The following is a 27,998-nucleotide window of genomic DNA, read 5'->3' as shown; positions in this document are numbered from 1 at the left end:
CCCCGACCATGTCCTGTGTCCACTACAAGTTCTTCTCCAGGCTGAACTATGATACGGTCACCTTCGACGGCCTCTACATCTCTCTGCGTGACCTCAAGCTCCAGATCATGGTCCGCGAGAAGCTGACGGCAGCCAGCTGCGACCTGCTGATCACCAACGCCCAGACCAAAGAAGGTGCGTGGGGGCAACAGGCACGGGGCCTCGGGGACTGCCTGGCTGGCGGCGTCGTAGACGACCCCGTGACGGCCATGGCCTGTGGGAGCCATGCTCTGCCCTTTGTGGCTCATCCCCACATAGCATGAGTCAGCCTGGGGCCCATCCTGCCGGTGTGCAGGGGGACCAGGAGGGCAAGCATTGCCAGGGATGAAGCGTGGTGGGAAGCGATAATGTGATTCGGCCACAAGCGGTAGCTGTGACTTGTGTTGGGGACCTCACAGAGCTGTTCTTTTGCTGTTGCTGATCTGACAACTACCTTCAGATCTGTGCTTTAGACGTGGAGCTAGGCACAGAAGAAAGCGTGGTTGATGGGCGACGTCTAGTGCTTACAAAAGTGTTGGTTTCCTGGAATTCCTCTAGGTAAAATGATAAGGAAATGTGGGAGGAGATCCTTTAATAACAAACCTCAAAGAAATCTTCAGAGAAATCTGGCAGACAAAGCTGAAAGTGATGGAAACAGAACAGATGGCTAATTTGAAGCAAAAAAAGTGGTTTTGGTGATTTAGTTTTGTCTTCAACTCATTTTACTCCACTGCATTGGTATATCAGTGATACAGATACTTCCTGAAGCTTCTGTAAGGGTGTTTTTGATGGGAAAATGCAAAAGTCCCCCAGTGGTTTTCTGAGCAAAGCTAGAGAGTACATTTTGGTGTAATATGTATGTATGCCAAGATTTTGGCTTATATGCGTAACCGTGAATTTCAGTGTTTATTAATCAGATCTAGATGCTTAAGCTCACCTTCAGAAGGTAAAGGAAAAATGTAGACCAGGATATTCTGCCTAAAAGGGGTGTTTGGAATTCTTCCATGTGGACATAAAGGACTGAGTTTTTTCTAACTTTGTCTGTGCTGGAGTCCTGCCTAAATGTTGAAATGATCTTGGAAAGAGCAAAGTGAACCTTGAGTGAAGATGACCTACTTGCTCAGATTTTTCCAAGCACTCTAAGCTTTACAGTTCAGTAACGGTTACTTTTCATAATGGAGATCTAGTAGGAGAAGCAATGTTAATATCGGTTAAAAGGAAACAGGATTTTAAATAGCAGTGGGAAAAAATGATAGGAAGGACTCTTTTTAAGATGTTGGGAAGGCAAAATGGATGGTTGGGACCTATTTTAAAAATAGGGAGGGAGTGTGGGTGTCCTCTTCCAAGCTTACTATGGAGGCATGTTCTATAAAGGCAGAATTGCCTTCCAAAAGCCTCTAGGCCAGAATGATGCCTTCAAACTTGCCTCCTTTGAATTTGATCTGGATTTCTTGACCTGTCTTTTGTAATAGGATGTTCTCACAGTATTGTGGAAGAACTGCAAACTCCCGAACGCAGGTCTCTTGCACACTCTTTCCTGGCCTGTACCATTCTGACTCCAAACACTTGGAGAATGTGCTATTCTGCTTATCAGGCAAAATGCAAGAAAATAGAAAAGCAAAAATGGGTCTCAGAACTGGTCTCCGATGAAGAGTTTTAAGGAAGAATAGTGCTCCTAGAAGACTGTCTCTTGAACGCAGAACTTGCTTGAGTTCAGTGTTGCAGCATGCACTTGACAGTTTTAGCAGTGCCACAATGCGATGTCTTCAGAAAAACCCCATGCTAACTGTGAATGAAATCATCTGGCCTCACAGCTGATGTCAGTCTGTCTATGTGTCTACTGGAATGTCTGCAGCACTGTGCAAACGTAGCATTTTAGAGAAGACTTTAAGCAACTTTTAAACCTTGTCCTTCACTGTGGCATATTGTGTTGCAGTGCTAGTACGGGGGATTGCTTTGATGACAGCTCCGAGTGCAATTAATTCTTGGGCTGCCATGCAGCATTCTTGTGTAGAGCTTTCAGAAAGGGTATGGCGTTCCCCGTTTCCCAGGCTGAGCTGAGGGTAAGTCATGTAAGTACCCATTCAAAAACTGAGATGTTGCAGTGGAGCTCATGCACTGCCTGTCTGGCAGTCAGCTGCTTGGACTCTGTCAGCAGCAGGTTTGGGACCTCTCGGGGGTGTGCTGTCAGCTAGGTTAATGTCCCTTGGCCAGGTGCTTAGGGCAGGCTCCGTTTGGGACATTACCACGTTGCCTCCAGCATTGCTTTCGCTTTCCCAGTCACATGCTGAAGCAGCGAGCAGTGCCAATAAGACATGAAGGCATCAGGCGGTCTGTATAATCAGATTAATGACTGCAAGTATGCCAGATTTTATTGACTCATCCTTTCAGAGCAATACAGGTGCTCTTTTGGAGCACAGTACTGTGTGACAATAATGCAAATGAAAGCTCCATGAACTGTCTGACCTCCTGAGCTAGCTCATTCAGGAGATGATGATATACCAGTTGGAGGTGAGATCAGGGATACCTGCCTGGGTGGAAGCTGAAAATCCAGAAATAGGAGTCCATTCTGTTCATCAGGATGTTTCAAGGCAGTGCTTTCAGTGCAGCTACACCGATGATTTGTTTGTCGCAAAGTGTGCAAGTGGTGTTGATTAGAAGAGAGCTAAAAACTCGCATCGTGAGAAGGCATATTTTTAAGCGCTAGGGGGAAAACGTGTTCTCGGGAGTTACCCTCTTTTCTGGTAGGGAGAGTCTGGCATGTTAGTAGTCCTTGTCAGCTCTTACTCTGCAAATCCTTTCCCCAGTAGCATAACAGCTGGTCGGCAAGGCATCTAAGGCTAGCAAAGGCTTTTCTTTGTCATTGCACATATAGGCTTGCCTTCTGATGACTTCTGTTCTGAAGAGCTTCTGTACTTTATCTGGGTGAAAATACTTCTCTGCATAGTGCTCGGAGAGGTGCTTTTGCGCGGCTGTCAGACTCCAAACGGTGGATTAAAGCAGGCCGTAAAATAAAGTAGGAGCTTTTTTCAGTAACCTGTTGATAGCATACATGTGACAGAAAGCTAGCAGTTTTTCAGAAGTATAGGTGAATTTAAAAATGGGATTGTTAAATTGTGCATTCAGTGCGAAGCAGAGCATAACCTGAGCTGCTTGTACTTTTTTGCAGGAAGAAGGTTGTGGACACTAATGCAGTAGCTGATGTAAGATTTCCGAGTCCGTATGAGGCAGCAGTCAAAATAGCTCTTGTTTAACTTGTCTGCCTCCATGAAATACTTCTTTCCCTTGGGTCTTTCAAGCATACTAAATTTCTTGTCTTTTAGACTGTTATGTCTCTTCTGCTCTTGACTTTGAGATAACATCCAAATCTTCCTTGGCTTTTGCAAGCTTTCTGAGTTAACGGGATCCTTACTTTTAATGACAGGTCAGATTGACAAAAGCCCAGTAGCCCCTTACTGGCCATCTCTGCCAGTAAAACAAAAAACACGTGTTGTGCTATCAGGGAATAGGAATCAAGAATGTTGTTACCTCCAGCTTTGCTGAACATTTCTATTGGAGCGCTGCTTGGCCAAGTGTGAAAAGTAGCCTTGTTGGGCATGACGTCACCGCTCACTTTGCAGATGTGGAGTCACGAGGTGAGGCAGTGTGACACTGCTTTGCAGGTCCTGGTAGTTGCCGAGTCTCTGCTAGGGGATGCTGCTGCCCATGGGGAACAGGTTCCTGCTGGGAGACACCAGTTCAGTCTGAGAGCTGTTAGACTAAGCTGGCATCTGTTAAATTCAAGTTGAGAGGGACTTCAGGAATAGTGCGCCAGATTTAGTCCTTCCCTATTTAAAAAAAGAAAAAAGTTGACTTTTTAGGCGACATTGTTTGGCTTCACCTCTCATAAAATTTCATCACCAAAATTAATTCAGTTAATAGAGGCAAAGGAAAAATAAATGTATTAAAGCCAATTGGTATCAGGCCCCTTCACAGAACTAACTCAGCAATGGACTCTGCTGTATGTAAACACTCTTCCACAAATGCTCTGACACAGTGACCAAACTGGTGGGATACTTCAGTACCAAATACAAATAGGTGCCGGGATAACTGTCCTATACAAAGAAAGCCTTTCCTTCACCGCGCTATTGTCACTCTTCAGCTGATCCATTTAAATGTGCACTGATGGACTTTTAAGGGGAATTCAGTTTTATATCAGTCTCTTCCTAGATGGCTGGACCTCTCTTCATGGTGCACTTAACAAGCGAATTGAAAACAATCATATATCACAAGATAGATATAGATATATATATATATATGCACACACATTCAAGGATAAGTCTATTCAGAAGGCAGGTGTCAATGCTTCTCTTCTAATGGTCAATGAATTGTCACCAAGTACTAGAAGAGGACTTAGTCCTCTTTTTGCATCACTGTTGGGCATGTTTGAATTGACCTCTGCAGGCTTGCATCATTTGTGAATAAATGCATTGGTTACTGTCCTCATGTATACAGTCTCTTCCTAGGCGAGGTGCTGCCACTTGTAAATCTGCTGCAGAACTAGAGTAATCCTCAGTTCAGCACAGGCGTAGCAAACTCCTGCCTTTTTGTGGAGCCGCTGTTGCTTGTCCTCTATGTCTGAAATGTCAGTGCAGCGGTTTGTGATCTGGGCCAGAAAGAACGCTCTGTATGACTCCATTCAGCAGGTCGAAACAGCTGGTTTGGGCTTCTAGATCTGCAGCTGCCATGATCTCCCAGTTGCCTGCCTGGGCCCCAGTACTGCTTCAGCTCCTTCTTCATCCAAAAGTCCCAGCGCAGGCCTTTCTTGACAGGTGGCTGTGGAAGGGTCAGAGTTTCTGCTTTGAGAAGAGCTCTAGGGGTTGCTTTCAGGATATATGACTTCTGTAAAAGCTTTTGTTTTCGTCATTAGTAGTCCTTTCTCCCACAAATTGAACCTCCTCGGACGTCCAGAGGAAACGTGCTGTTTGGTTCCCTGGGGGGGAGGATCAGGAATTAGTTTCAGCTAAATGATTTCTCAGTTTTCTGAAGAAGCTTTCTGTCATTTGGAAATAGAAGTAAAATGTTCGTTTCATTGTTGAAATAATGTCTTCTGGTAGGTGAGTTTTGGGGTAAGAGAGATTCCTGCCTGTAGGAATAATATACTGAAAAATGAAGCATAAGTTGTGAAATATTCCTGTTTTGTGTGTGATCACTGGGCAAAATCACCCTGACAGAGCTTGACTAGATATAGAGCATCTTTGGTTTTCAGACCATTGTTCTGATTGGGTCTGCAAAGGTAAGAGCTTGTAATATTTAAAACTGTAGGCAGATTACAGGGAATGGCTGCTGATAGTGATTTAAAATATTTAGTCATATCCAGCTTGTATAAGGACAATATAAAAACCACTCTCATGGAGAGATCTTTGCATTTTAAGCTTACACAGTCAAAGTGTCTCAGGTAGTTTGTTTTTTTGATTGTTTGGGCCTTATGTAGACGTTCAGAAGGCTTTCCTCCTCTTCAAAGACTAACATGGTGTAAGCTCAGGCAAAGCACGGGTAGCTTCAGGCACACGCTCTTTTCAAAAGGCTTTTCACGGCTGTCGTCATAAGGAATTTTGTTTGAGTCTCTCAGCTCTGCAAAATGAATCACAAGAATTCATAGAATCCTAGACTCAGGGAATGGTTTCGGTTGGAAGGGACCTGAAAGATCATCTAGGTCCAACCCGCCTGCCACGGGCAGGGACACCTTCCACGAGACCAAGTTGCTCAAAAGCCCAGGGACGGGGCATCCACAACTATTGACACCCAATTCACGTCCCTTGGGTTAATTCAAACTAGATGATAAGCTTCAGAGGGGAGATAGCACTTTAGATGGAGCCAGTTCTGCCCTACTTGTGAAAGCAAGCTCAAAACCCCCCCAGATTTCTCTGATCCAAATGCTAGCATTGCCGGTTTTGTTTCCATTTACATGTAGAGCGCTGAGCAGCTGAGAAGCGGTGGTGTTGATGGATTAAGCTCCAAGGAATAGACGGAGATGGCAGGCGCTCTTCTGTGTTCTGTCAGTCTTGGCCACTAGCAGCACGGGGGAATTGATACAGTTAACAGCTACGAAAGCAATGGCGCAGAGTTGTCATGCTTTAGCTGAGGGACTCTTTTGTTGCAGGGCAAGCTAGTCAGACTTCAGAATCTGGTTTATGCAGGTGAGACTTTGCTGTGGTTGGTTTTTCTCCAAAGCTCTGTTGGTTTTGTAGCCTAACAGAAGCAAAAGCAACTTAAGCTAGATCAGGGAAGAACCTCATGCATTAGCAGACTCCGCTTCAGTGACCTTTGAGACCATTTTGCTGTTGGCATTCCAACCATTTTAGAAACATGAAAAAGATTGTGCTGCTTGTGTTTGATGATCAAACCTGAAGGTTTCTTGAAATGTACTTTCAGTGTGTTGGGACCATAAAAGCACAATGTTACATATCAGATTTTGCTTTTCTATCGGTAAAGGGATTCTCTGAAATGTTGTGTAATTATGTATTGATATAGGTTCTCGTAAACTGGCAGATTCTTTTTCTGTATTGATGTTGTTTTCAGAATACACAGATGGTAATGCCCTGATTCGTAGGAACTCATCAGTAATTGTTAGAAGAATCCCTGCTGGAGGAGTTAAAGTCACCAGCAAAACCTGTGTTACGTAAGTATCCGTAAAGCATTGTATTCTTGGTTAGGGGTTTCAGTGCATTAACTTTCAAACTGATATGAGTTGACAAGAGGCATTCAGATTGTATCTTTCTTGTTAAAGCTGCTGTTAATTTTTGTTGTCATGGGCTAGATTTTAATAGATCTGTCGCAAAGCAGACTTACATGTTTTGGGCTGCTGGGAGATGGGGTTCAAACTGCAACAATGGTAGCTTTTAAGATGATTCCATTGGGTTTGTTCTTGGGGTTGATTCTTCTGAGAGCCAAGTTGTAGATCCCATTTCCTCTACGTGGAGAGATTCCTTATTTTATGTGTTTGATTTGATTGCTTTTATAGTAAAGACAGATAGGCATTGTTGTGTAAACTTCTAATTTGTTCCCACCTCAGAAGAGTCTGATAGTCAGTGTTTGACTATTTCTTGCATTTGGGGGAGGCAGGGTGGGATATGGCAGGTAATCTTACCCCCCAAATGTGGGTGTTTTGCATACCAGACACAGAGGAAAGACCAAGGGTTGCCAGCTGGCAAACCATGCAAACCAGAAGTTCCATTCATAAGTGATTCCTGTTAGTTTCCTAAGGACAATGTCCATTTCAGGCAAGAGAAAAAGAACACTCTCCTAACGTGTATCACCTTTTGAGCGAGTACAACAAAGGAATAGTTAACCCTTTCCAAACTTGAAACTCACTAAGCAGTTCAGCACGTTACCAAGCGTTACTAGTTATCTAAGTCTGTTTTTACCCTAAGTTGATATCCGTGCTCCAGGTTTTCAACCTATATTCCTCAGATTTCTGGAGGACAGAGAATCGGATGTGTTGGTTAAACTTACAGCTATCCACATGCAATGCTGACTACAGGATTATTGCTGTCATGTATGTATTCAGCTACATTAGCATTGTTTGAACATTCATGTTTTCCAGCCTTCTTGAAGAGACGCCTCTCCCCCACAATTAGTAGGTATTATTAGCTTGTGGTTTTGCCATGTCTTTCTCATGTTGGTTCTCAGTCAGTAAAGTAGACTGGTGAGTTACGGTGTGTCTCGAAAAAACAGTACAGCAGCATCCTGGTACCTGTGAAGCATTTGCGAGCAAAAACCCCTGATTGCTGTGACTCTGCCTGTAAACTTTGGGTATATTCCTTCAGTAGTTGCTGCAGTGCTTTCAGGCACTACCTAGGGGTTCAGGACGCCACAGTGTTGTGCTTATAACGATGGCCTTGTTTTGGCCATGTTTAACTTAAATATGTGTGCTTAGTGGCACCTTGTCAACGCATCCTCCGTTTCTGGTTGGCTGGCGCTCTCTCCTGGTATCTTAATACTGCCCTGAAATGAGAGGAGAGATGCTGCTGGCATCAAAGATCAAACCAAGACCTGGATGTGGGGATAAGGAAAGAATGGCGCTGCTGCTGTAGTGTTGAAAATGAACCAGGCAGATGAGCTTTCTATTCCTTCAGCTGGAAACATTGCAGAAACAACTGGTAGCGTGGTTAATGTTTGGGAACGAGGAATGTATGCTATAACGGTGGAGAGGCCTTCAAAAATGGGTTACTCACCTTGTTGTATGTTCTTCAAGGTAAATGGATGAAGAAACCATTGTGTGGTAATCTAAAGTATTTCCCTGTACTTCCTCATCTTCAGGAGGTACGTGGCTGTACTTGCGAGCCTGGTGGTATTCTAGCAGTGGCAGGAAGCACGAGCCTTTCTATTTGTACGTAAATTCCACAGCAGCCTTTGAATTGTCTCTGCTCATGGGACGCTTTGGATGACGTATGAATTGTTTGTTAACTAGATCAAGGGCTGCACGTCTGATTCATGATGAGTGGCATGCAGATACAGATCAATAAGTGTGTGGAATCTCAGCAAGTTTTCAAATGTAATGACTATTGCCAAAAAGATCGTAGGCTTTTCAAGATTATCCTAAAGCAAATTCTGGCAAGTAAGGCCTTTTCTTTTTTGTCACAGGGCTCCTAAATCACACCAAACCCCAGAAACTGCTTTCAGGTGACATTTCTACTACTATTTTTAGTCAATATTGCATATGTAACACATTTAGTATTTTGGCACTTTCATGGCTAAATGTAGTAGCTCTCTGAATACAGTGCTTGGGCTTTCACAAAGAAACTGTTCTAAAGCCTGTGCTGCTGCCGTTTTTGTTATTTCTTTGTCAGATGACTGACTGTTTTCTCTGAAGTAAACTTGCACTTCAAAGTGTCTAGAACGTCAGTGTTCTTTCTTGGAAATTAAAGTACTGTATCTGGTACCCATTTGTAATACTAGATATGTACAGATTGGTTAAAGTTGCCTCTGTATTTTGATAGTTGATTATTTAAGAACACCAAGCTGTGAGACAGACGTCATCTTTTTGATACTGACGCAGCAGAGACAAAATACCTGAGGACTTCCTCTTGCACTGTTGTGTTCTGTAACTGTACATCTTAATTTGTGACAAAGTAGAAACGGGATTTGGGTTGGGTTGTTGGGTTTTTTTAGTTGCACTGAATGTGCCAAGAGAGAACAGTTTAGGTATATGAATACATTTCCCATTCCCTAGACTATCAGAACATAATGTTTTGAGGTTCAGGTTTCATAATCTGTTGTCACTGCTTTATGCTGGGTACAAGTGCTTTACTTGAAATTCTGATCACCTTCTTTTCTTCTTCCAGAAGTCGTACTGAGGCAGTGAGTGGAACATCAAAAGCAGTATGTAAAAACACAATCTCACACTTTTTTCTACACACGGCTCTTAATTCTAAACAACGTAGCCTTGTATTAATTTTCCAAACATTAACTAATTATGTATTCCAGTAAAACCTGGTCTATGTTGTAAAGACAATGTCTTTGATTCGGCGTAGGAAAAACTGGGTAATGCCATCATTTGCACAGTTCTAATGTAAATATTGGTATTGGTGCCTAGTGATGCATTGCATTTCACATTGAGTATGCTAGAATATTTCCTGTACGACTTTGTGTTGCACAGGTAATGTATGATCGCTTTTAGGTCATGTAGGTCCGAGGTTTGCACAACTGAACGTGGTGCCATGTTCTACATCTGTGTATAGCTAGTAATGTGTATGTTTGTACATTGTTTTGTTTGTAGGTTGTTTTGTGCTTTTTGTTTCTTGCAATCCAAATTGTTTGGAGTGAATTTTCTGCCATTTCCACATTATATCACTTAGCTTTTTTTTTAAAATACTCTTTTCCTAATGGGTTTTGAAAATGTTATCAAAACCCCCTGAGAAACCACTGTGGTTAAACTTGGTACTGTTTCTTACTTTTGACCTGGGGGTCCAAACAAATACCCAAACCAACATATCCCATACATTTTGAGGATAGTCACGTGCAGCTAAATGTTTCCTTTTCATGTCCTTAAATGCTTGGGTATTTGTTCCTAAAAGTGTATAATTGAAGTGATATTATTTGGGCCCCTCTGAGTACATGTGCGTCTTTAAGAGATTGCCATGGATTTAAATATGGTTGCTACGCAAAGTGGTATTCGGAAGTTCTGCATTTGATCTTTCCACTCTATCTGATGAAGCAGTTTAGTTTAATAGTTTGTCTGCAAATGAAAATATCTAAAACCCAGTGTACAGATTTTGACACAAGGTTAGAGCCTGGTGTATTTGTGGGTAAAATCCCTGACATTTTTCTGAACTTCTGCCTGCAGTACATTTTTGGATCTGGGTGGCTTCGGGGTTGGATGCTGCTTTGATTTCCCAAAGGTTAAGCCTTTCTTTAGTATACCCCCACTCTGAATTTCCATTTGGAAAAGGGGCAGGATTTTTCTTCAGGTTAGAAAACACTGTCATTTGGCTGCTAAACTAGAGAGCAGTCACACCAGGAAATACCTAACCGGTAATGGTCTAGATCTGGATTTGCGACTTGGGTCGAAGGCTAGGTGTAACTGTGCTTTTCAAAATAGCCCTTATAATGTAAAAATTCCTATTTGTTGGTTTTTATCTTTCATCTTGAAGTCTAACTGCTTTTTTCTTCACTAGAATGGTGTGAGGCTTTGCACTAACCCTGGATCATTGGATCTGATCCCTTGATCAGCTGTTCGGGTAACTTAATCTAGAAATGCATGAGCTCTGGGGTTGTGTTCTCTGAAGAATACAGCCTCTGATTCTCGTGGAATGGTATACAATGAACTTAAAGTGGAAAACTTCTTGTACGTTGGTGTAAAACCACTAAGCCTAAACCTGACTTCCATAATTCTATCACTGACTGGTTCAAATTCCTTTTTGGACATGAAAGCCTGTCACTGTGAGCCCAGTGACGCCAGCAGTTAATGTAACGCATTTATGTAAACCACGTTTATAGTATTTGATCTAATTGAGATGGGGTTTTATTTCTTGGAAAGAGTTAGTTTTCTCTTTGTTTACTAGCTTGTGTATAAACATAAATCTCATCTTCATCAATAAGGTTACCATTCTTTCAGCCTCGTGTGTTCCCTGGTGTCTTTGTATTACATTTCTAAGTAGCATCTTACCATAAGCTTAGATAGATGTCTCCAAAAAAATTTTTTTTTAAGAAAGGAAAAATCCTGGAGTGGGAGGGAAGACTTAGTGTTAGTTAGAACTAATTAAAAGGAAGACAAAGCAAAACTGTTCCCTTCTTGTTTGCTCTGACGGTACCTGATGTGGGTTGTGGGTAGCCATAGGGAGGGTAGAAGCCTTGCATCTCTCTGTACAAGTCGTCGTGTCCCGTCCCCCGCCCTCCTCACAGAGTAAAAGCACTGCAGCCTCAGGTGCTTTTAGTGTTGGAGCACAGTTAGCGGTATTCTTAAAGCTAACTCAGGTCTTGGTCTAAAGTGTGTGTGTGGGGGGGTTGTTTTGTTTTGTTATTTGAAATAAACATCTTTCTGCATGTATTTCAAAGCAAAACCTGGATCTTAGCGTGGTCTGAATAAATCACTGGGAAGGCTTGCCAATTATTGTTGAACAGTAAAGCAGCAATGTTAAAATCAGTCCAGATTTTTTTTTAAAAAGGATGCACAAAAACTTATACTTTGACTATTTCTTAATTGTCTTGCTCTTACGTTAGCTGTCATTCTACACTTCCAAATCTGTGCTGCTGTCCTACTGTTCCTACTGCCAAATCAAGAAAGTGAGTCCTATTTGTTTTCGTATTCCTATTTCAGTAACTGCAAGGAGCTCTAGCTGGTATTAGTCCTCAGAGGCTGCAGAAATGCAGAGAGTCATGCGCATTGTTTTAGCACCGTCAAGCACAGCTGTGATCCTTCGTGGCTGAATTTTCAGTTTAACCAAGCTATTGGGTTTTAGGAAACCACTGTAATTTAAATGCAGCACTCCGGCAGTGAGATTAGCCTTTTCCTCCTATTTTCTGTCCCCTTTCCCACTTGCTTTATGTGAGTTTCTGTTTAGTCTTCTGTCTGAAATGGGAGTTGATACATTGACTGTTGATTCTGGTTTTTTGAGGGTTTTCTTTATTCGCTTACTTTGGGTGGGATTTTTTTTTGGTTTGGGTTTTTTTCCCCAATTCTTCTGCAGTATTACCTTAGGTTTGTGTACAAGTTTCATGGAGGTGTTGTTTCTACTTGACCGATTGGAGGGACTGGCAGGAAATACTTCAGTAGAAATTCAAAGGAAAAAACCAAAGACACAAGAATGTAGGATCATTGGAAGATGGCCGTTGGGCAAACGTCCTAAATAGTACATGAATTTTCTCTTTGCTGCTTGTGGTAACTGTTCATAGAAAGGAGCGCTTTCATCTCCTTTAAGTAATCAGACTGTTGCCTGCAGGCCATAGAATAACGGCTTCCTAAAAAAATACAAGGACTACTATGAACTGTTATGTTTCAGTTACTGGTCAATACTAGCCTGTTTAATGCCAGACTCCAATAGAGAGCTTTCCCAATTCCTTGTTTGCTTCTGAAAACCCGCAAAGTGATAATGGTTGTGCCTGCCATGAGAGAACATAGGCCTGTTTTTCCACACGTGAAGAAGAGTGGCATGTGGGGCATGAAGCTTCAAAATACTTGATCAGACTTCCCTTTTGACAGAAGTGGGTGGGTACCAAATGTTGTGAAGGGGAGGAGAGTTGAATCTTCTGGTAAGGTTTGCAGTGGAAAGGCGGCCTCTTGTTCCAGATCAGGGTGCTCCTCTCCAAAGGCACGTTTTCACGAATGTTTCAGTTAGTGTTAGAGTCATGTTGTCTGTGCTTTCCTAAACATCTAGAGAAGACATGATTAACTGGAGTGAGGAAGCATCTTTTGCCTGTAAATATTTTGTCCCCAGAATCTGCTAAAACTGCTCCCTTGAATTCTTCTGCAACTTTAGGTAATAAAGGACAAGGGCTTTTTTCCAAGGAAGGGTTTTAATCTCTCCTCCGATCCATTTAGTGACGTCTTGAGGAGAGCTGTTCAGTTTATGCCGTGACACTTTATTCTACATTTTTGAACAACTGAAGACCTAATAAGCAGTGATTCAGGTGTCTTTCTGATCATGTTTTGCTAGTGTAAGCTTAACTGCTGCTTGTGGCATAATATAATTCCATATTCTGGAAAAGGAACAAGCTAAGTGTTACCCTGTTTACTTGTGGAAAAGCAGCATTTCACTATTAGTTCTCAGTAAACACTGCAGCCTATTAGAAACTAGTGGCCTGAGGGCTTGACTCCTGCAGGGTGTTCCAGGAGGTCAGTGGGAGGGAGGAGTGTGGTTGCAGTGGAGAAAAAAATTACAGGACTGTGCTCTGACTCCGTGTTTTCACCATCATTAAAAATTGGTTTTGCTCTGATAGTAAGGAGCGTAATATTAAATTCTCACGCTTCCCAAACTAATTTGGATAGTATGGCCTGTGGTCTAATAAAATACAAGACATCAGTATTCTCTGTTTTTGTAGGCTGCTCTGTCATGGGAAACACCTTTATTTCACTAATTTGAGCAGTCGGGTTTTTTTCTAGACAAAGTGGTGGTTTACTTTCATGGCTGATGTTCTGGCTTGGTGTTTTTATTTGGGTGTTGTGGGGTATGGTGAGTTTGGCATTTTTAAACTTCGTGACAGGAGGGGAAGAGTTCATGGTTGAGGGCCGATACGCCTGTGCTTGATTTTGCCAGGCAGCTACTGCCTTCATAAAAGCATAACTGTGTGCATTTAGAAGTGATGAGATGTTAACTGATTAATTTACAAGCTACACCGCAAATAAGTCTCCTGTAGTGATGCTTCCTTCTCAAATAAACCGAAATCCTTTTTAGCTGAAAATTGACAGATGTGAGCCTTTGACAAGGGTCCCTCTCTGAGATAGTGTGGAGCAGTAAGTTGATGTCGTGCGGGTTTGCTTATTTTAGTTTCTTCTCATTAACCACACAGGCACTCTTAAGGTGCCATAGGTTTGGACTTTGTTTTGAGCAAACACAAATTCCACGGGGTTGGCAGTGCCCCTGTCAGTGGCACTCAGAGGATATAGTGCAGACTTTCAGACTACAGTAGACGTTAACTATTGCTATGTTTTGACTGTAGAACTTGAATATGTGTTTAATTTTTTGTGAACAGATAGATGAGTCTCCTGCATCTCTTTCTCTGGCCCACCTTGCTAAGGTATATGTATATATTCTTGTCAAATTCTTAAAAGAAAAAAAGTGTTTGCTTTGTTTCTTAAAACCTTATACTGTGATCTATAGCTGGATAACTGTTGTAATGGGAACAAAACTGTAATTTATTTTTTATTCATTTAAAGTATTCATTTTAACTTTAAAATGTGTGTCTATTTTGGTACTAGCCTGTAAAGAGTAGTTCCCACTATGGGAAGATAGAAGGGGAGTACCTTATCAGCCTCAACGTAATGTTGCACTATTACGCATCTTCCAGACACAGAGAAGCAGCATTTCAGAAGCTGTTCGCCATTTCTCATATGATTCATTAATTTTGCATTGGAAACCAACAGTTTTTACAGAAGAATTGAATGGGCTGTAAGTTACGGCCATTTGGAGGGGGGAGCGTGCAACAGCCAAAAGAGAATCGTTTCTGTAACATGGACAATTGCATGGCTGTTTTTGAATTTCGAGCCATTAAAGTTACAGATCCATTCTTTTAATGCTGCACAGTTTCATAAATACTAGTATATAGACGGTAGACAACATAATCTAATTTGTTTGAATGCAGCCTGTGTAAAGTGTGAAAGTGCACCTGATTGTTTCTAGGAATACACCGATGTGTATATGTGGCATATTAGCAGATGTGACCTTCTGGAACTGTTGTAATGCCATGTTTTAATGGAACTGCTTGCATTTTTCGCTCAACAATGTGTACCTTCCTCTGGGAAAGCACTACTGGCTGCACTTTGTGAAAAGGCATAGTGCTCGCCAATGAAATAACTAGTCTTTACATTTGCAAAGCTTAGAGAAGGCAGGGCCTAATGCAGAGGAGCTAGTTCTCTCTTCTGAAAATGAAGGCTGGAGTTCATTTCCAAGAAAGAGGAATCTCTTCACACTGGTCACTTCTTTCCCTTCTCACTGAAGAAATTAAATTGTGTGCATCTGGGGAGGCGGGAAAAAATGTTTGGAAGGTAGCCACCAAAAGAACTTGGTCTCCATTAGTGCTGTCCCTAAACATGTCCTTGGTTCTGTAAACTTATGCCCAATTTAACTCTAAAATATGAAGAAGTGTCCTTGTGGTGTACACATTTAAGCTTTTGAGAGAATTTCAGTATTTCAGAAAAATACAGGAACGTAATGTAAAGCAGCTGAAACCTGTTACTTACTCTGAGCTCTTTAGTGCAGACTGGCTTGGCATGGAGGTGATATGTTAAGAGTTTTCTGGTTTATTATTACTACGTGTGAAATGCCATATCTGAATTTTGGTCTATTCCTACTAATGTGTTGTGGGTTTTGGATGTGTTTTGTAAACTGTTTGGGTTCAAAGAAATTAGTCAAGTATCTGTAAAGTTTTCTGTAAATGTTAAAGGAAATGATTTCATAGGCGTTGATCTGGATTATGTTACTGCGGAGGAAAAAATGGTGTCTATGAAACATCCATTTAATAGAATGTTGAAACTAGTTGGTTGCTTCTGTGAATGAACGCATATAAAAACAGAACCATGAGTGGTTGATCTGAGTGGTTGGTCTGAATGCTAGGTGCTTGAAGGTCCCCATCCTTTACAGCCTCTCCCTTAGACCCTGCTTGGATCTGGACTAGTGTGAAATAAAAACATTGGAACAAATACTGCTTTGAAAAAACAGCTGGCTTCATTAATTTGAAAGGTCTATTTCTGCATAAGGTTGATATTACAATTTGTATGTGAAAAGGACACAGTCAACTGGAAAAAAAATGCAGGTTGTGCTTCCTGTACTTAAATCACTTAATATGAAGAAGTTAGTAGAGGGGGAAACATGCAGTGTGGACTGCCTCCAGCCATGATGGTCAAATTTGTAGTGACAAGTATCTTTTGTCTTGCTGAGGGATTATAGAAAGCTTGCTTCCTTTTAATGCTTCTGTGTGGGAAGCTGCATTTCAGCAAGCAAAAAGTTGTGTGTCCCTTTTTTTAATGCTGCAAAATGTAAATAAGGATACTTGCATGCATCTTTCTGAATTAAATGTACAGTGGATGTCTTCTTCAAAGAGGCTGGAGCTTAAAAATCACCTTAAAAATACTGGATTGTGTAATGTTGTCTACATATGCCTTCGGTCCACTTGGAAGACCATTGGGTTGGTTACGCAAGTCTTTCTGTAAGGTACAAACAGAGCCTAAGGTTTTGAGTGCCCAAGAACGCTCTTGTCAAGTAGCTCTTGTAGCACACAAACACCATGTAATAACGGTGTAAGGGCTCCCCAGAACATCTTCAGGACAACGGTATTGTCTCTAAGCAGCTGTTTTCATGCAACCTCTGCTAGCGTTGTGCTGCTCTTTACAGGACTGGGTGAGCGGTGTTGTCTTTGGCTGTGTGGGCTTAAACGTGTTTCTAATGTGCGTGTCAAATAATTGCCTGTTAAACAGACTTCCAATCTGGCTGAAGCCAATGCTTCTGAAGAGGATAAAATAAAAACTATGATGATACAGTCCAGCCGTCAATATGATCCAACCAAGTAAGTGTTGATATTGTCAGATCTGTTCTTTGAAGATTATGGAAAAAACTGTAGAGGTGTTTGGTTGAACAAGAGAGACACATGCATACCTTGTTCTTTTCTTCCCCAAAATCTTGTAGTTACATGAAGAAACCCTTGGGTCCACCTCCATCATCATATACTTGCCATCGTTGCAGAAAACCTGGCCATTCCATAAAGAACTGCCCAACAAATGGGGTAAGATTGTGGGGGACTTCTGGTGTTACTTGGTTTTTAATTGTTTTACCCTGGCAGTTAGGTAACAAGTACATGAATGCTCATGTGAAGCATTGTTTCTCTTGGGGTGAAATACAGAGCTTATATGGCAATGTTGCAAAGCCCTTCAGAATTCAAGGGAAACCTGGAATTAGAAATGTAAAATTTTCTTTTTTCTAGGTCATGGACATGAAATGTGTCCATAGATCTTTCTCTGTGAACTTGCATGCGTGTTTTTGTACTTTTCAATTTGATTGGAAGTGTTTCTGGTTTTAACTCTTTTTAATGACAGTTCATAGTTTTTAGTATTTTGTATAATAAGAAGATGTTTCTGTTGACCCCATCTACTGAACATTTGTGTGTTTTAATTAGACAAGCCTCTGGTTGCGTCTTCATGCCGTTTAAAGTTAGTCACTGAATGTACATGCATGAGGTATGAATTTAGCCTTCATATAGAGATGGTGAACGTAAGTTTCCCCAGTGAGTGATTCAGAGCACTGAATTAAGCTCTCCCTCTGAATTGCCCTCTGGAGGATGAGGAGCGAGTTTGTGTCTCTTCTCTGAGTGGATGGTGAGCTAAGGGGTGTTTCACCCTTAAGGAACCTGAGGGTAAGCCAAAGAATGTCGGCTGAGTTCAAAACACTGCTCTAACCTTCGGAACATCCTGGCTGTATTCATTTAGGAAAAGAAGTATTTTAGTCGAGCGACCCTTCTGCTAGGTAAAAGGAGAGGATTAAAGGCTCTTGCTGCTTAAAATAATCATTGAAGTGTCATTTTAAGTGTGGGTCTTAAGATGCGGTATGTCTGCATTTCTTGTCTCAACAGGATGAAAGTTTTGGGTCTGTGCCCAGAATGAAAAAGAGCACGGGAATTCCAAGGAGTCTCTTGGTGGAGGTGAAAGATCCCAGTGTGGAGGGTGTTATGCTAACAAAAACTGGAAAATACACAATACCATGTGTTAATGTGTAAGTACGGAATTAATTGGACCGACCAAAAAGTGAACGAGAGAAACCGTGCGTAAACGTGTGTATTGGCTTTGTGTGGCAAGGTTTTGGTAGCAGGGGGGGTTACAGGGGTGGCTTCTGTAAGAAGCTGCTGGAACCTTCCCCTATGTTCAAGAGAGCCAATACCAGCCGGCTCTAAGATGGACCCGCCACCGGCCAAGGCTGAGGCAATCAGTGATAGTGGTAATGCCTCTGTGATAACGTTTTTAAGAAGGGAAAAAAAGTTGGGACAGAGGGAAAACAGCAGCCGGAGAGAGGAGTGAGAACATGTAAGAGAAACAAGCCTGCAGACACCAAGGTCAGTGCAGAAGGAGGGGGAGGAGATGCTCCAGGCGCCGGAGCAGAGATTCCCCTGCAGCCCCTGGGGAAGACCCTGGTGAGGCAGGCTGTCCCCCTGCAGTCCAGGGAGGTCCACGGTGGAGCAGATCTCCACCTGCAGCCCGTGGAGGACCCCACGCCGGAGCAGGTGGGTTCCCGAAGGAGGCTGTGACCCCGTGGGAAGCCCGCGCTGGAGCAGGCTCCTGGCAGGACCTGCGGATCTGTGGAGAGGAGCCCACGGGGCAGGTTTTCTGGCAGGACTTGTGACACTGTGGGGGACCCACGCTGGAGCAGTGTGCTCCTGAAGGACTGCAGCCCATGGAAGGGACACATGCTGGAGCAGTTTGTGAAGAACTGCAGCCCGTGGGAAGGACCCATGCTGGAGAAGTTCATGGAGAACTGTCTCCCGTGGGAGGGACCCTGCACTGGAGTAGGGGAAGAGTGAGGAGTTTTCCCCCTGAGGAGGAAGGAGCGGCAGAGACAAGGTGTGATGAGCTGACCGTAACCCCCATTCCCTGTCCCTCTGCGCCGCTGCGGGGGGGAGGGTAGGTAGAGAATTCGGGAGTAAAGCTGTGCCTGGGAAGAAGAGAGGGGTGGAGGGAAGGTGTTCTGAGATTTGGTTTTATTTCTCATTACCCTACTCAGGTTGATTTGTAATAAATTGAGTTAATTTTCCCCAAGCTGAGTCTGTTTTTCTCATGACGATAATTGGTGAGTGATCTCTCCTGTCCTTATCTCAACCCACCAGCTCATCTGAGCTAATTTCTTTGTTGATCCACTGAATAGGAGAGCTCTGCAGCGGGAAAATTGTTCCCCCCTCCCTATTCTAGTGTGGTGGCGACAGAAAAGTAGTTTCAACTGAATGCCTATGTTTTAGAAGGCTAATGTGGAGTGAGAAGAATTCCATCTCCTGTCTTCCTTTCATAATATCCAAAGCTTGGAAAAGTTTTCCTTTACCCACCCTTAATTTGTTTCTTTTTCCTTCCCACCCCTCCTCCAGGGAAGCTTATGCTAGAACGAAGAAGGAAAATCCTCCCTTTTTACCGGAGGAGCCATCCTCTTCCTCCTCAGATGCTCCTATTCCAGATGAGATTTTATGTCTCATTTGTAAGGAGATAATGACTGATGCAGCTATTATTCCCTGCTGTGGAAACAGTTACTGTGATGAATGTAAGTGTGAACTCCCATGTTTGTTAATTCAAAACAGCACATCTGCTCTTCTGAAAGCAGAAAGAGGAGGTAGAGAAATTACTTTGTTACCAGTTCTATTTTATACTTAAGTATACCCTGAATAGGAAAGGGCTCTTCTCCTAGGAAGGGGAAAAAAAGCCAGAGAGCTGTAATAGTTAAATAAATGAATAGTAAAAAAAATAGCTTTTTAGTTAAATTTACATGCGGAAGGATGAGTATGAGAGGAGTGGCTGGTTGTGCAGGCGATTGCAGTATTGGATATTGAGTGCATTTAGTTTGCCCACAGCCCTTTCTCTCATGCAAAACTATATAGCCAGCTCTGGTGAGTTATGGTGGTCTGCAACAAATGGATAGTTAGAGGCATTTAATCCCCATTTTTCTCCACGGGAGAGTTGCTTAAAACCTTCAGAACTCGAACCTAGTAATGGTTTTTTGAACCGACTATTTGTTTTTTTGAGACAAGTTTTATTCATTAACCTTGAGGGTAGAGACTTCTCACTGTACTATGTAGTGGGAAGAAGACTAGCTGAAACATCAAGACACAGCCTACTCTACATCTTCAAATGTTACAACAGTGACATACCAAAACTCTAGAGTTATTTGCTGCATACTAGAAATTTTTTACGCTATTGAACCTTTATAGCTTCCTGCTCTCCATTCAAGACCATATTCACCTGTTGATCATATACGTGTTTTTATAGTTGATTAGAATGCCCAAAACTTCCTTAGTTTGGCTAAATGCTATTTTGATTATTCTAATTGTACACAGGTATTAGAACAGCCTTACTGGAATCTGAGGAACATAGATGCCCAGAGTGTCATCAGACAGGTGTTTCGCCTGATGCTTTAGTGGCCAACAAGTGCCTACGCCGGGTAACATGATGACTTTTACGTAAAGTGCTTGTAAGAATAGGCTCTTTGTCAAAAGCTGAAAGGGAAGGAAATATTCATTTACATCTGCTTAAGCAAGGTTGAATTGAATAAGGCTAAATTTACCTTTCCAGTACATTATCTGTTATCACAGAAGCTTACAGCTCCTTGGAGACAATCTGGCAAATTCAGGTCACGCTTTTGTTTAAGGTGATTGCCTCGCTTTCAAATTCTGTGTTAACACGGCAGTACTTTGAATACAGACACTCTGAGTTACCAGTCACTAGTATCAGTGTTTAATGTGATGTGTTCATGTATCAGCATGTTGATTTCTTTTGGGATTGATAGCATTTACAGCTACTTACACAAGTAATTTTACTCTGTGGAGGCTTTTGTTCGTGTATCTGCTGAAGTTTCATATTACCTTTTCGTAAATGTTCTTCTGCCTCTAGGCTGTGAGCAACTTCAAAAATGGAGCCGGTTACAGAAAAAGGCACCGTCAGCAGATTTGGCACCAACAGCAGCTGCCACTGCCACCACCACCACTCGTGACTCTTACACCTCCTGCTGCTCTGGTGACTGCTGCTGAAGCGTCTCCATATTCGCCTCTGTCAATCAGCAGTTTGTTGGAAGAGAAGGTAAGCTTTGTTTCAACATTTGCAGCGATTCTTGTATTTTAGTAGAGCTTATTTGCCAGCTGTCTGCATTTATTCACAAGGGCTGTCAGATTCCTGTACTAAGACAACCAGCATTACCAAGTCGTCTGGGCCCCCAAGGACAATCAACACTCACCACTGGTAAGGAACTGTAACTTTTAATTTTGTAAAAAGAATTTCTTTTTAAAAATGATCTTCAGATAAACCGAATGGGATTTTTTGCTTTTTCCTCTCTCTGCTCCAAAAGGTCATCCCGCGAGAGCCGGTACAATTTGCTCAGCAGATGGCAGACCAGGCTGGGAACTGTAAGTGTTCTACAGAAATGCAATGTATTAATACTTGTAACCTGTTACATGAGGCTGTAACACATAAGTTCTACAACAGCTGATTCATAATGAAGTAAGTGTGCACCGATAGTCGTGTAGAATACAAGTGGTCATTAATTTTTAAATGGCCTAATTTGAATTGGCTTTAACAAAGGGGTATGTGCTCGCAGTAAGATTATTTACAATAAAAGTCCAGCGCATAATTGAAAAGAGGACTCTGAAAAATGCACGCTTTCTGAGGAAACGATAAGTGCATCTAAAAATCAAATATAATTAAAGGATCAGGTGGAAAGCCACCCTTTTGCTCACTGGCTGTATAAGGCTGAAGAAATTGATTTCCCAATAGAAACCAGCCTCCAGCGTTCTTTTTTGAACAACTTAGTTGATTCTGATTGAGCAAATCATTGGAAAAGTCAAGGCTGTTATTTTAGGACAATTTTGAGGTTCTTCAATTTAGTCGTCTCAAATAGCCCAGCTGCTTTCTGTCCGATGGGAAGAGAAGAGTCTGTTTTATCTATTATTGCTGTGCCAAGTCAGTCCTTCATTTTTTTATATACTTGACGTTAGATAGACTGTAAGGGTGCAGAGTCTTTATAAAATCTCAAAGATAAATCCAAACAAAAATCGGGATCCATCCCACAGATGGTTTAAAATCTCAGATCCAGTAAGCAAGAAAATACCAATGCAGGGACAAGAACAGGCCAAGTACATCATCATGAGGCAACAGCACAGGAAGCGTATGTGGAAGAGGTTAAAAGAAGTTTGAGAGAAGATGAGTTAATATTTGTGCAGGACTTTGAAGGTTAGAAGTGCGAAATATTAAGTGTCTCAAGGAGTAGCAGAGGGGCGGTGGGCACATGGCACGTGGGAGATGGGAGCCTCTGTTAAGCATGGGCAGCCTCCACCCGCAGCTGCAAAGCTGAGTGTAAGGAGAGAAGACCGAGGGGAGTGTTGGGGGTGAGGATGTCTAAGGCGAGGATGAGGATCAAGAAATGAGTGTAATCTCCCATGAATGGAAAGCAGGGGGAAAAATGCTTAAGTTGAGAACAAGAAGTGCTCGCCACCATGCTCCCGCTTCCTTCGCTTTCCCCTTTGAAATCAGGCAGAGTGTAACAAACAGTGACACATGTTTTCGGGTTTCGTTAGAGGTCCAAACCGAGGACGCCTGCACAGTGAGTGTACCCAAAGGACTCAGGCGCCAGCACTACCAGAATCAACACCAGTCTTTGTGCCTGTGCCTCCAGCTCCCTTGTATCCTCCAGCACACCATGCACTTCTTCTTCCACTGGGGGTACCACCACCACCGTTTCCTCCTCAGTTTCCACCTGGCCAGCCTCCATCTGCTGGGTGCACTGTCCCCCCTCCAGGATATCCCCCGGCTCCTGCAAACACGCCATCAGCTTGGGTCCCAAGAGCAGTACCCATGTCTCCTTCACTTACCATCCCAAGGACACAAGCATCTCCTTTCTCTAGGGAGGAGTTTTACAGAGAACAACGGAGTCTTAAAGAGGAGTAAGTATTTGGCTCAGTGAAGCTGCGTGGGGCTTCATGTTTGTATTTTGATGGCATAACGAGCTGCAGTTACACTCAAGTGCACCTGACGTAAGCAAAAATGACAGTGTTTTTTCCAATATACTTTTTTTGTTGCAGATGGTAAACATGCAAAACTAAACCAAGACAAATGTCATTCTAGAACTTTCCCTAAAACTTGTAGGAATGCTAAACTGTTTTTGCTGAAATAGGACGTTCCCCTTTTGCGTTTGCATGCAGTCTATATTTTCTCATATAGGCCATGTTTTGTTTCTTGGTGCCTTTTTGTAATAAAGGTCAAACTTATTTTAACAGGGGAAAGAAAAAGTCCAAACGCGATGAGTTTGCCAGTGATATTGCTAAGGAATTGATGGAACGTAAAAAGATTCCAAAGGAGCGTAGGCATTCGTTTTCCAGGTAACTGGTTTACATGTCTGTAATGGAGAAGCAGGTTGTCTGGAAGAATCAGGGGGAGTTCCACTGCACCTCTCTCTCATTGGATGGATTGGATGATTCAAGGGATTAGCAGGGATAGGAGTTTCATATGTAGGTTACTAGCTCAAATATGGCAGAGATTACAGTTGACTGATAGTGATAATGGGGCAGCAGTTGTTAAGGAAGAGGGGTCTCTTTTCCTGAAGCTTCTCTGCAATGACACCCTTCACCTCCTGAGAGCCGTGAGGAGGCTGGGAACTGAATAGGTGTAGCAGCCGGATTTTCTGCATCTCCCTGTTCTGATTGTAACCATTACCTCAAAGCACATCGGAGGAGATAAGTGAGAGAAATTGTCTCCATTTCGTCTTTTGTCTCTCTCCTGTGGATACACGGAGAGATTTTAAGCTGGACTGCAAACTGGTGGCTTTCACTAGAATTTTGTTGACATTGTTAAATGAAAAACAAGAAAAACTTGTGAAGAAAAAACTCAGGGCAGCTGATGTTTTCTATCCCCCAAATCACTTGGGCAGGAGTCTGAATAGCTGTCTCTTAGTAATGCTGTCAGTAGCTTTCCTAGAGTAATGGCATTGAGTCATATTACTCGAGGCTGAGTTTAGAAGCCTTTAGATATGACTTTTTCTTGAAGCACGGTCACTATCCTTGGTTAGAGCTAGAGGTATGTGCAAGATTTTGCTAGGACGTTGGGCTAGAAGTGTTGATTGTAAGACTGCAGTACAAGTATTTTGCATCCTGTACAAATTGCCAAAGAAGTAGTGAAGTTAAAGAGACTAAGCAGGCATTTTGAAATTGAGCTTTACTGTCTTCAGGCCAAACCATGTTTTCCTGATGTTTGATACTGCACTGTAGCCATTAAGACTTGCTCTTTTTGCATCTTACTGCAACAACTGCAATGAATTGCGCTGCATGTAGTTGCAGAGTAGTGAAAAAAAGTGTGCATTGACATAGCAGTAGAGGCCACTATACACCACCTGAAATCGGCCAATAGGTCTGGTAGTTCATGTGGTAGAAGTGAGTGGAAACAGACTTAGCCTTCCTCTCTGTTTTTCCACTAACAAAGCAACAGCTGTTCTGTCTTGTGAGCAGAAACTTTTACATGCTATTAAGTTCTTCAGCTGGCAGTAGCATTATGTCAGCAGCTGAAAGAACATAAGTGTATGGAGAGTCAAAAAACCTCAAACCAAATTTGGGAGGAAAAAACTGGGGAGAGTGACTGTTTTGAATTAACTTGTGTGTGTGTGTGTTGTGTTTTTTTTAAGGTCCAAGCCTCCTTATATTGCTTCGTCCTACTCTAGAAGTTTCTATACCTACTCCAAGTCAAGATCAGCTTCTTCCCCCTCTCGCTCCCACTCTGGATCATTTTGTCGTTCCCATTTGCATTCCTACTCGCCATCGCGGCTGTATCCAAGAAGAGGCAAAGGGAAGAGTCGTAACTATTGTTCTAGGTCAAGGTCACCTGGTAATAGAGCTGGAAGTTACCCTGAAAAATCTTCCGGAAGAGCGCGCCCTGTCATCAAAGATCCTACCAAATCAAAAGAGAAGGAAGTGGAATATCCACAGGGAGGTGGCAAAGGAAATAAACATAAAAAACACCAGGAGAGAAGAAAAGGAGATGAGAATGAAGGATTTCCTTCATTTCGTGAAAAATCTCCTGGAATGGAACCTCCTGCGAAAAAAGTGAAGGAGGAGTTGCCCAAGACAGGCAGTGTTGAAACATCTTCCTCTCAAAAGGGTGAGAAGGTTCTTGGTACCCCCCAGAAAGTTCACCCAAAAGTGACAAAAGATCACCCAGAAACCAGAGCAGCCATGGAGGAAAAGGCAAAGAAAGACCACAATGAAAATGACAGTGAGAGTAATGTATCTGCAAAAGATGAGGGAGCTGCAGGAAAAAGTCCAAAAGACCCGAAAGAAAAGTCTGCTGATAAGGTGAAAGAGGATACGGCAGCACCTGCTGCAGTTGACCAGCCTGAAGCAAGCAGAAGTCAAAGCCGTCCCAGTGTTAGCTGTAGTCAAAGGCCTCCTGAGAGTCAGCCTCGAAGCCACAGCAGCAGTGCCAGCTCAGGAGAGAGTCAAGACAGCAAGAAAAAGAAAAAGAAAAAGAAAAAAGAGAAGCAGCAGCACAAGAAGCATAAGAGTCACAAGAAGCATAAGAGTCACAAGAAGCATAAGAAACACATTGGAAGCGAAACGGAATTGGAGAAGAGCCAAAACCACAAACACAAGAAGGAAAAATCGAAGGAGAGCAAAGATAAAGATAAGCAAAACGTGAAATCTGTCACTACATAGAATGATGGATATTAAAAAAATGACTTAATTCCCAAGTCATCGGTATTAAATTTTGTTAAAATGTAAATGAATTCAAGCGTTGCAAATAGTGACATGGAAGACCCTGTGCTGCACTTAAAATATTGCTGCTTGATTATTTGAGTTTTACATCAGAGCTTTATAGAAGTGAACATTTTGTAGAGAATTGTGAGTTGTGGCCATGTATCATGAAAGGTTTTGCTGGGGCATGTTATTTTTAACCATTGTTGATTAGTTTGGGTGGGGTATACTGCAAAAAATTTCACAGCTGAATTTTGTTTTGCTTGCCTGGCAGAAGAAGGTGGTACCTGTTACAGAATAGCAGCAGCAAAATGCTTTGCAGAATCCATTACAGCCCTGTTATGTCCCTTTTTGGTTACAATAAATTTTCAGTAAACTATCCAACGTGATGAGATTTGCAGTGATAGCTGAACAGGAGCAGAGAAGAGGCTAGTGACAGAAAAAAGGTACCAGTAGAAGCTTGCTGGTAGCTAACACGTACAAAAAATAACATATCAAGGGGTTTCATTTTGAAAAGACAGGTAGGACTTTAAATCTTTTGAACTGATGCGACGTGGGGAGGTGCTGCCAAGAGGTATGTTTTTTTCCTGTGCCAAGTGGCCTTGTTTTTGTATTGTAAAAGGTAGGATGTGGCCCCAAACAGAGAGCCAGTCTTCAGAGCTGGTCCTGACTATTTTAGAATAACGTTCAATACGAAGCTGTCACATTTCAACCTTGTTCCAGTTTGTTTGGAAAGCTGTTGTCATTTGCCAGCAGACCCCCCCGGACACCTGGGACCCCCCCAGACACCTGGGTCCCCTCGGTCGCGCTGCGGCCGCAGCTTCATCTCGGTGAAGGGGACGGAGAACTCGAAGCCTTTCCAGGGAAACCAGTTGCTGCCCTGGGGAGAGCTGGGGAGGGGGGGTCCATCAGGCCCTGTAGGCACCCTGTAGGCACCCTGTAGACCCCTGTAGGGGCCCTAGAGAACGCCCCCCTGCCCTGTCCCTGCCGCATGCTCTGTCGCTCCTATAGGGGCCCCATGGCCAGGCAGAGCACTGGGGGCAAGTGGGGTATGCTGGGAGCAACTGGGAGTAACTGCGACTATGCTGGGGTGCAACTGGGATCACACTGGGAGCAAGTGGGCCCATGCTAGGGGCAACTGGGAGCAACTGGGATCACGCTGGGAGCAACCGGGCCCATGCTGGGGGCAACTGGGAGCAACTGGGATCACAGCAGGGGCAACTGGGATCATATTGGGAGTGACTGGGAGTGACTAGGAGAAACTGGAAGCACAGCTGGAGCAACTGGGACTGTGCTAGGGACAACTGGGAACATACTAGGAGCAAGTGGGACCACACTGGGAGGGACTGGAAGTGACTAGGAGCAATGGGGATTTTGCTGGGGGCAATTAAGACTATGTTGGGGGGCAACTGCGACCATGCTGGGGCAACTGGGAGTGACTGGGACCACACTGGAAGCAAGTGAGATCATGCTGGCAGCAAGTGGGACCACACTCGGGGCAACTGGGATCATACCGTGAGCAACCAGAATCATCCTGGTAGTCACTTGGAGCATGCTGGGGGCGCTGGATCATATTGGGAGCAACTGGAATTGTACTGGGAGTGACTCTGAGCCTGCTGGGGGCAACTGCGACCATACTGGGTTAACTGGGAGCAAGTGGGACTATGTTGGGGGGCACCTGGGGCCATGCTGGGGTACTAGGGACCAACTGGTATCATGCAGGGCAAGACGGGGATCATACTGGGAGCAACTGGGACTACACTGCTGGCAACTGGAATCATACTGGGAGCGACTGGGATCATACTGGGAGGAACTGGGCCACCGCCCTGGCCCCTCTCCCTGGTCAATAAACGCTGAGTTGCGTGCCCGGACGCCTGGGTCCCCCCAGAACCCAAACAGTCCCCCCACCCAAGGACACAGCCCTGAACTCCTGGGTGTCCCCCGGCATTCCTGGTTCCCCCCCAGATGCCCGGGTTCCCTACCAGCTCCCCAAAGAGGAGGTGACCAATGGTGGAGAAGGGGAAAACCTCAAAGAGGTCCAGGAGGGCCCCCCCATGGGAACGCAGCTCCTGGGGTAACTGGGATCCTACTGGGGACAAGTGGGAGTAACTGCGACTATGTTGGGGTGCAACTGGGATCACACTGGGAGCAATTGGGCCCATGCTGGGGGCAACTGGGATCAGAGTGGGGGCAACTGGGATCATATTGGGAGTGACGGGGAGTGACTAGGAGAAACTGGAAGCACAGTTGGAGCAACTGGGACCGACTGCAACCACACTGGGAGGAACTGGGATCATGTTGGGGGCAACAGGGATGAGATGGGTTGACCCTGGCTGAACACCAGGTGCCCACCAAAGCCGTTCTATCACTCC

The 27,998-nt window shown here is 43.4% G+C and overlaps 1 protein-coding gene across 1 annotated transcript; it reads left to right on the top strand.

Annotated features, from left to right (window-relative positions):
- Positions 1 to 8: 8 nt before the first annotated feature.
- Positions 9 to 27,704, top strand: LOC126037051 (E3 ubiquitin-protein ligase RBBP6-like). Its single transcript, XM_049797279.1, has 16 exons — positions 9 to 174; positions 6,580 to 6,672; positions 11,372 to 11,415; positions 14,200 to 14,235; positions 16,631 to 16,719; positions 16,839 to 16,935; positions 17,779 to 17,918; positions 19,276 to 19,445; positions 20,236 to 20,339; positions 20,789 to 20,974; positions 21,055 to 21,133; positions 21,237 to 21,297; positions 22,465 to 22,665; positions 23,164 to 23,265; positions 24,561 to 24,760; positions 27,592 to 27,704. The coding sequence occupies exons 1-16, from the start codon at positions 9 to 11 to the stop codon at positions 27,702 to 27,704; spliced, it is 1,881 nt and encodes a 626-aa protein (XP_049653236.1).
- Positions 27,705 to 27,998: the final 294 nt, after the last annotated feature.

The sequence above is a fragment of the Accipiter gentilis genome, unplaced genomic scaffold, assembly GCF_929443795.1.
Source record: "Accipiter gentilis unplaced genomic scaffold, bAccGen1.1, whole genome shotgun sequence".
Classification (NCBI taxonomy): domain Eukaryota; kingdom Metazoa; phylum Chordata; class Aves; order Accipitriformes; family Accipitridae; genus Astur; species Astur gentilis.
Note: the sequence above shows the minus strand (reverse complement) of the source record. Positions and strands in the feature narration are given on the sequence as shown.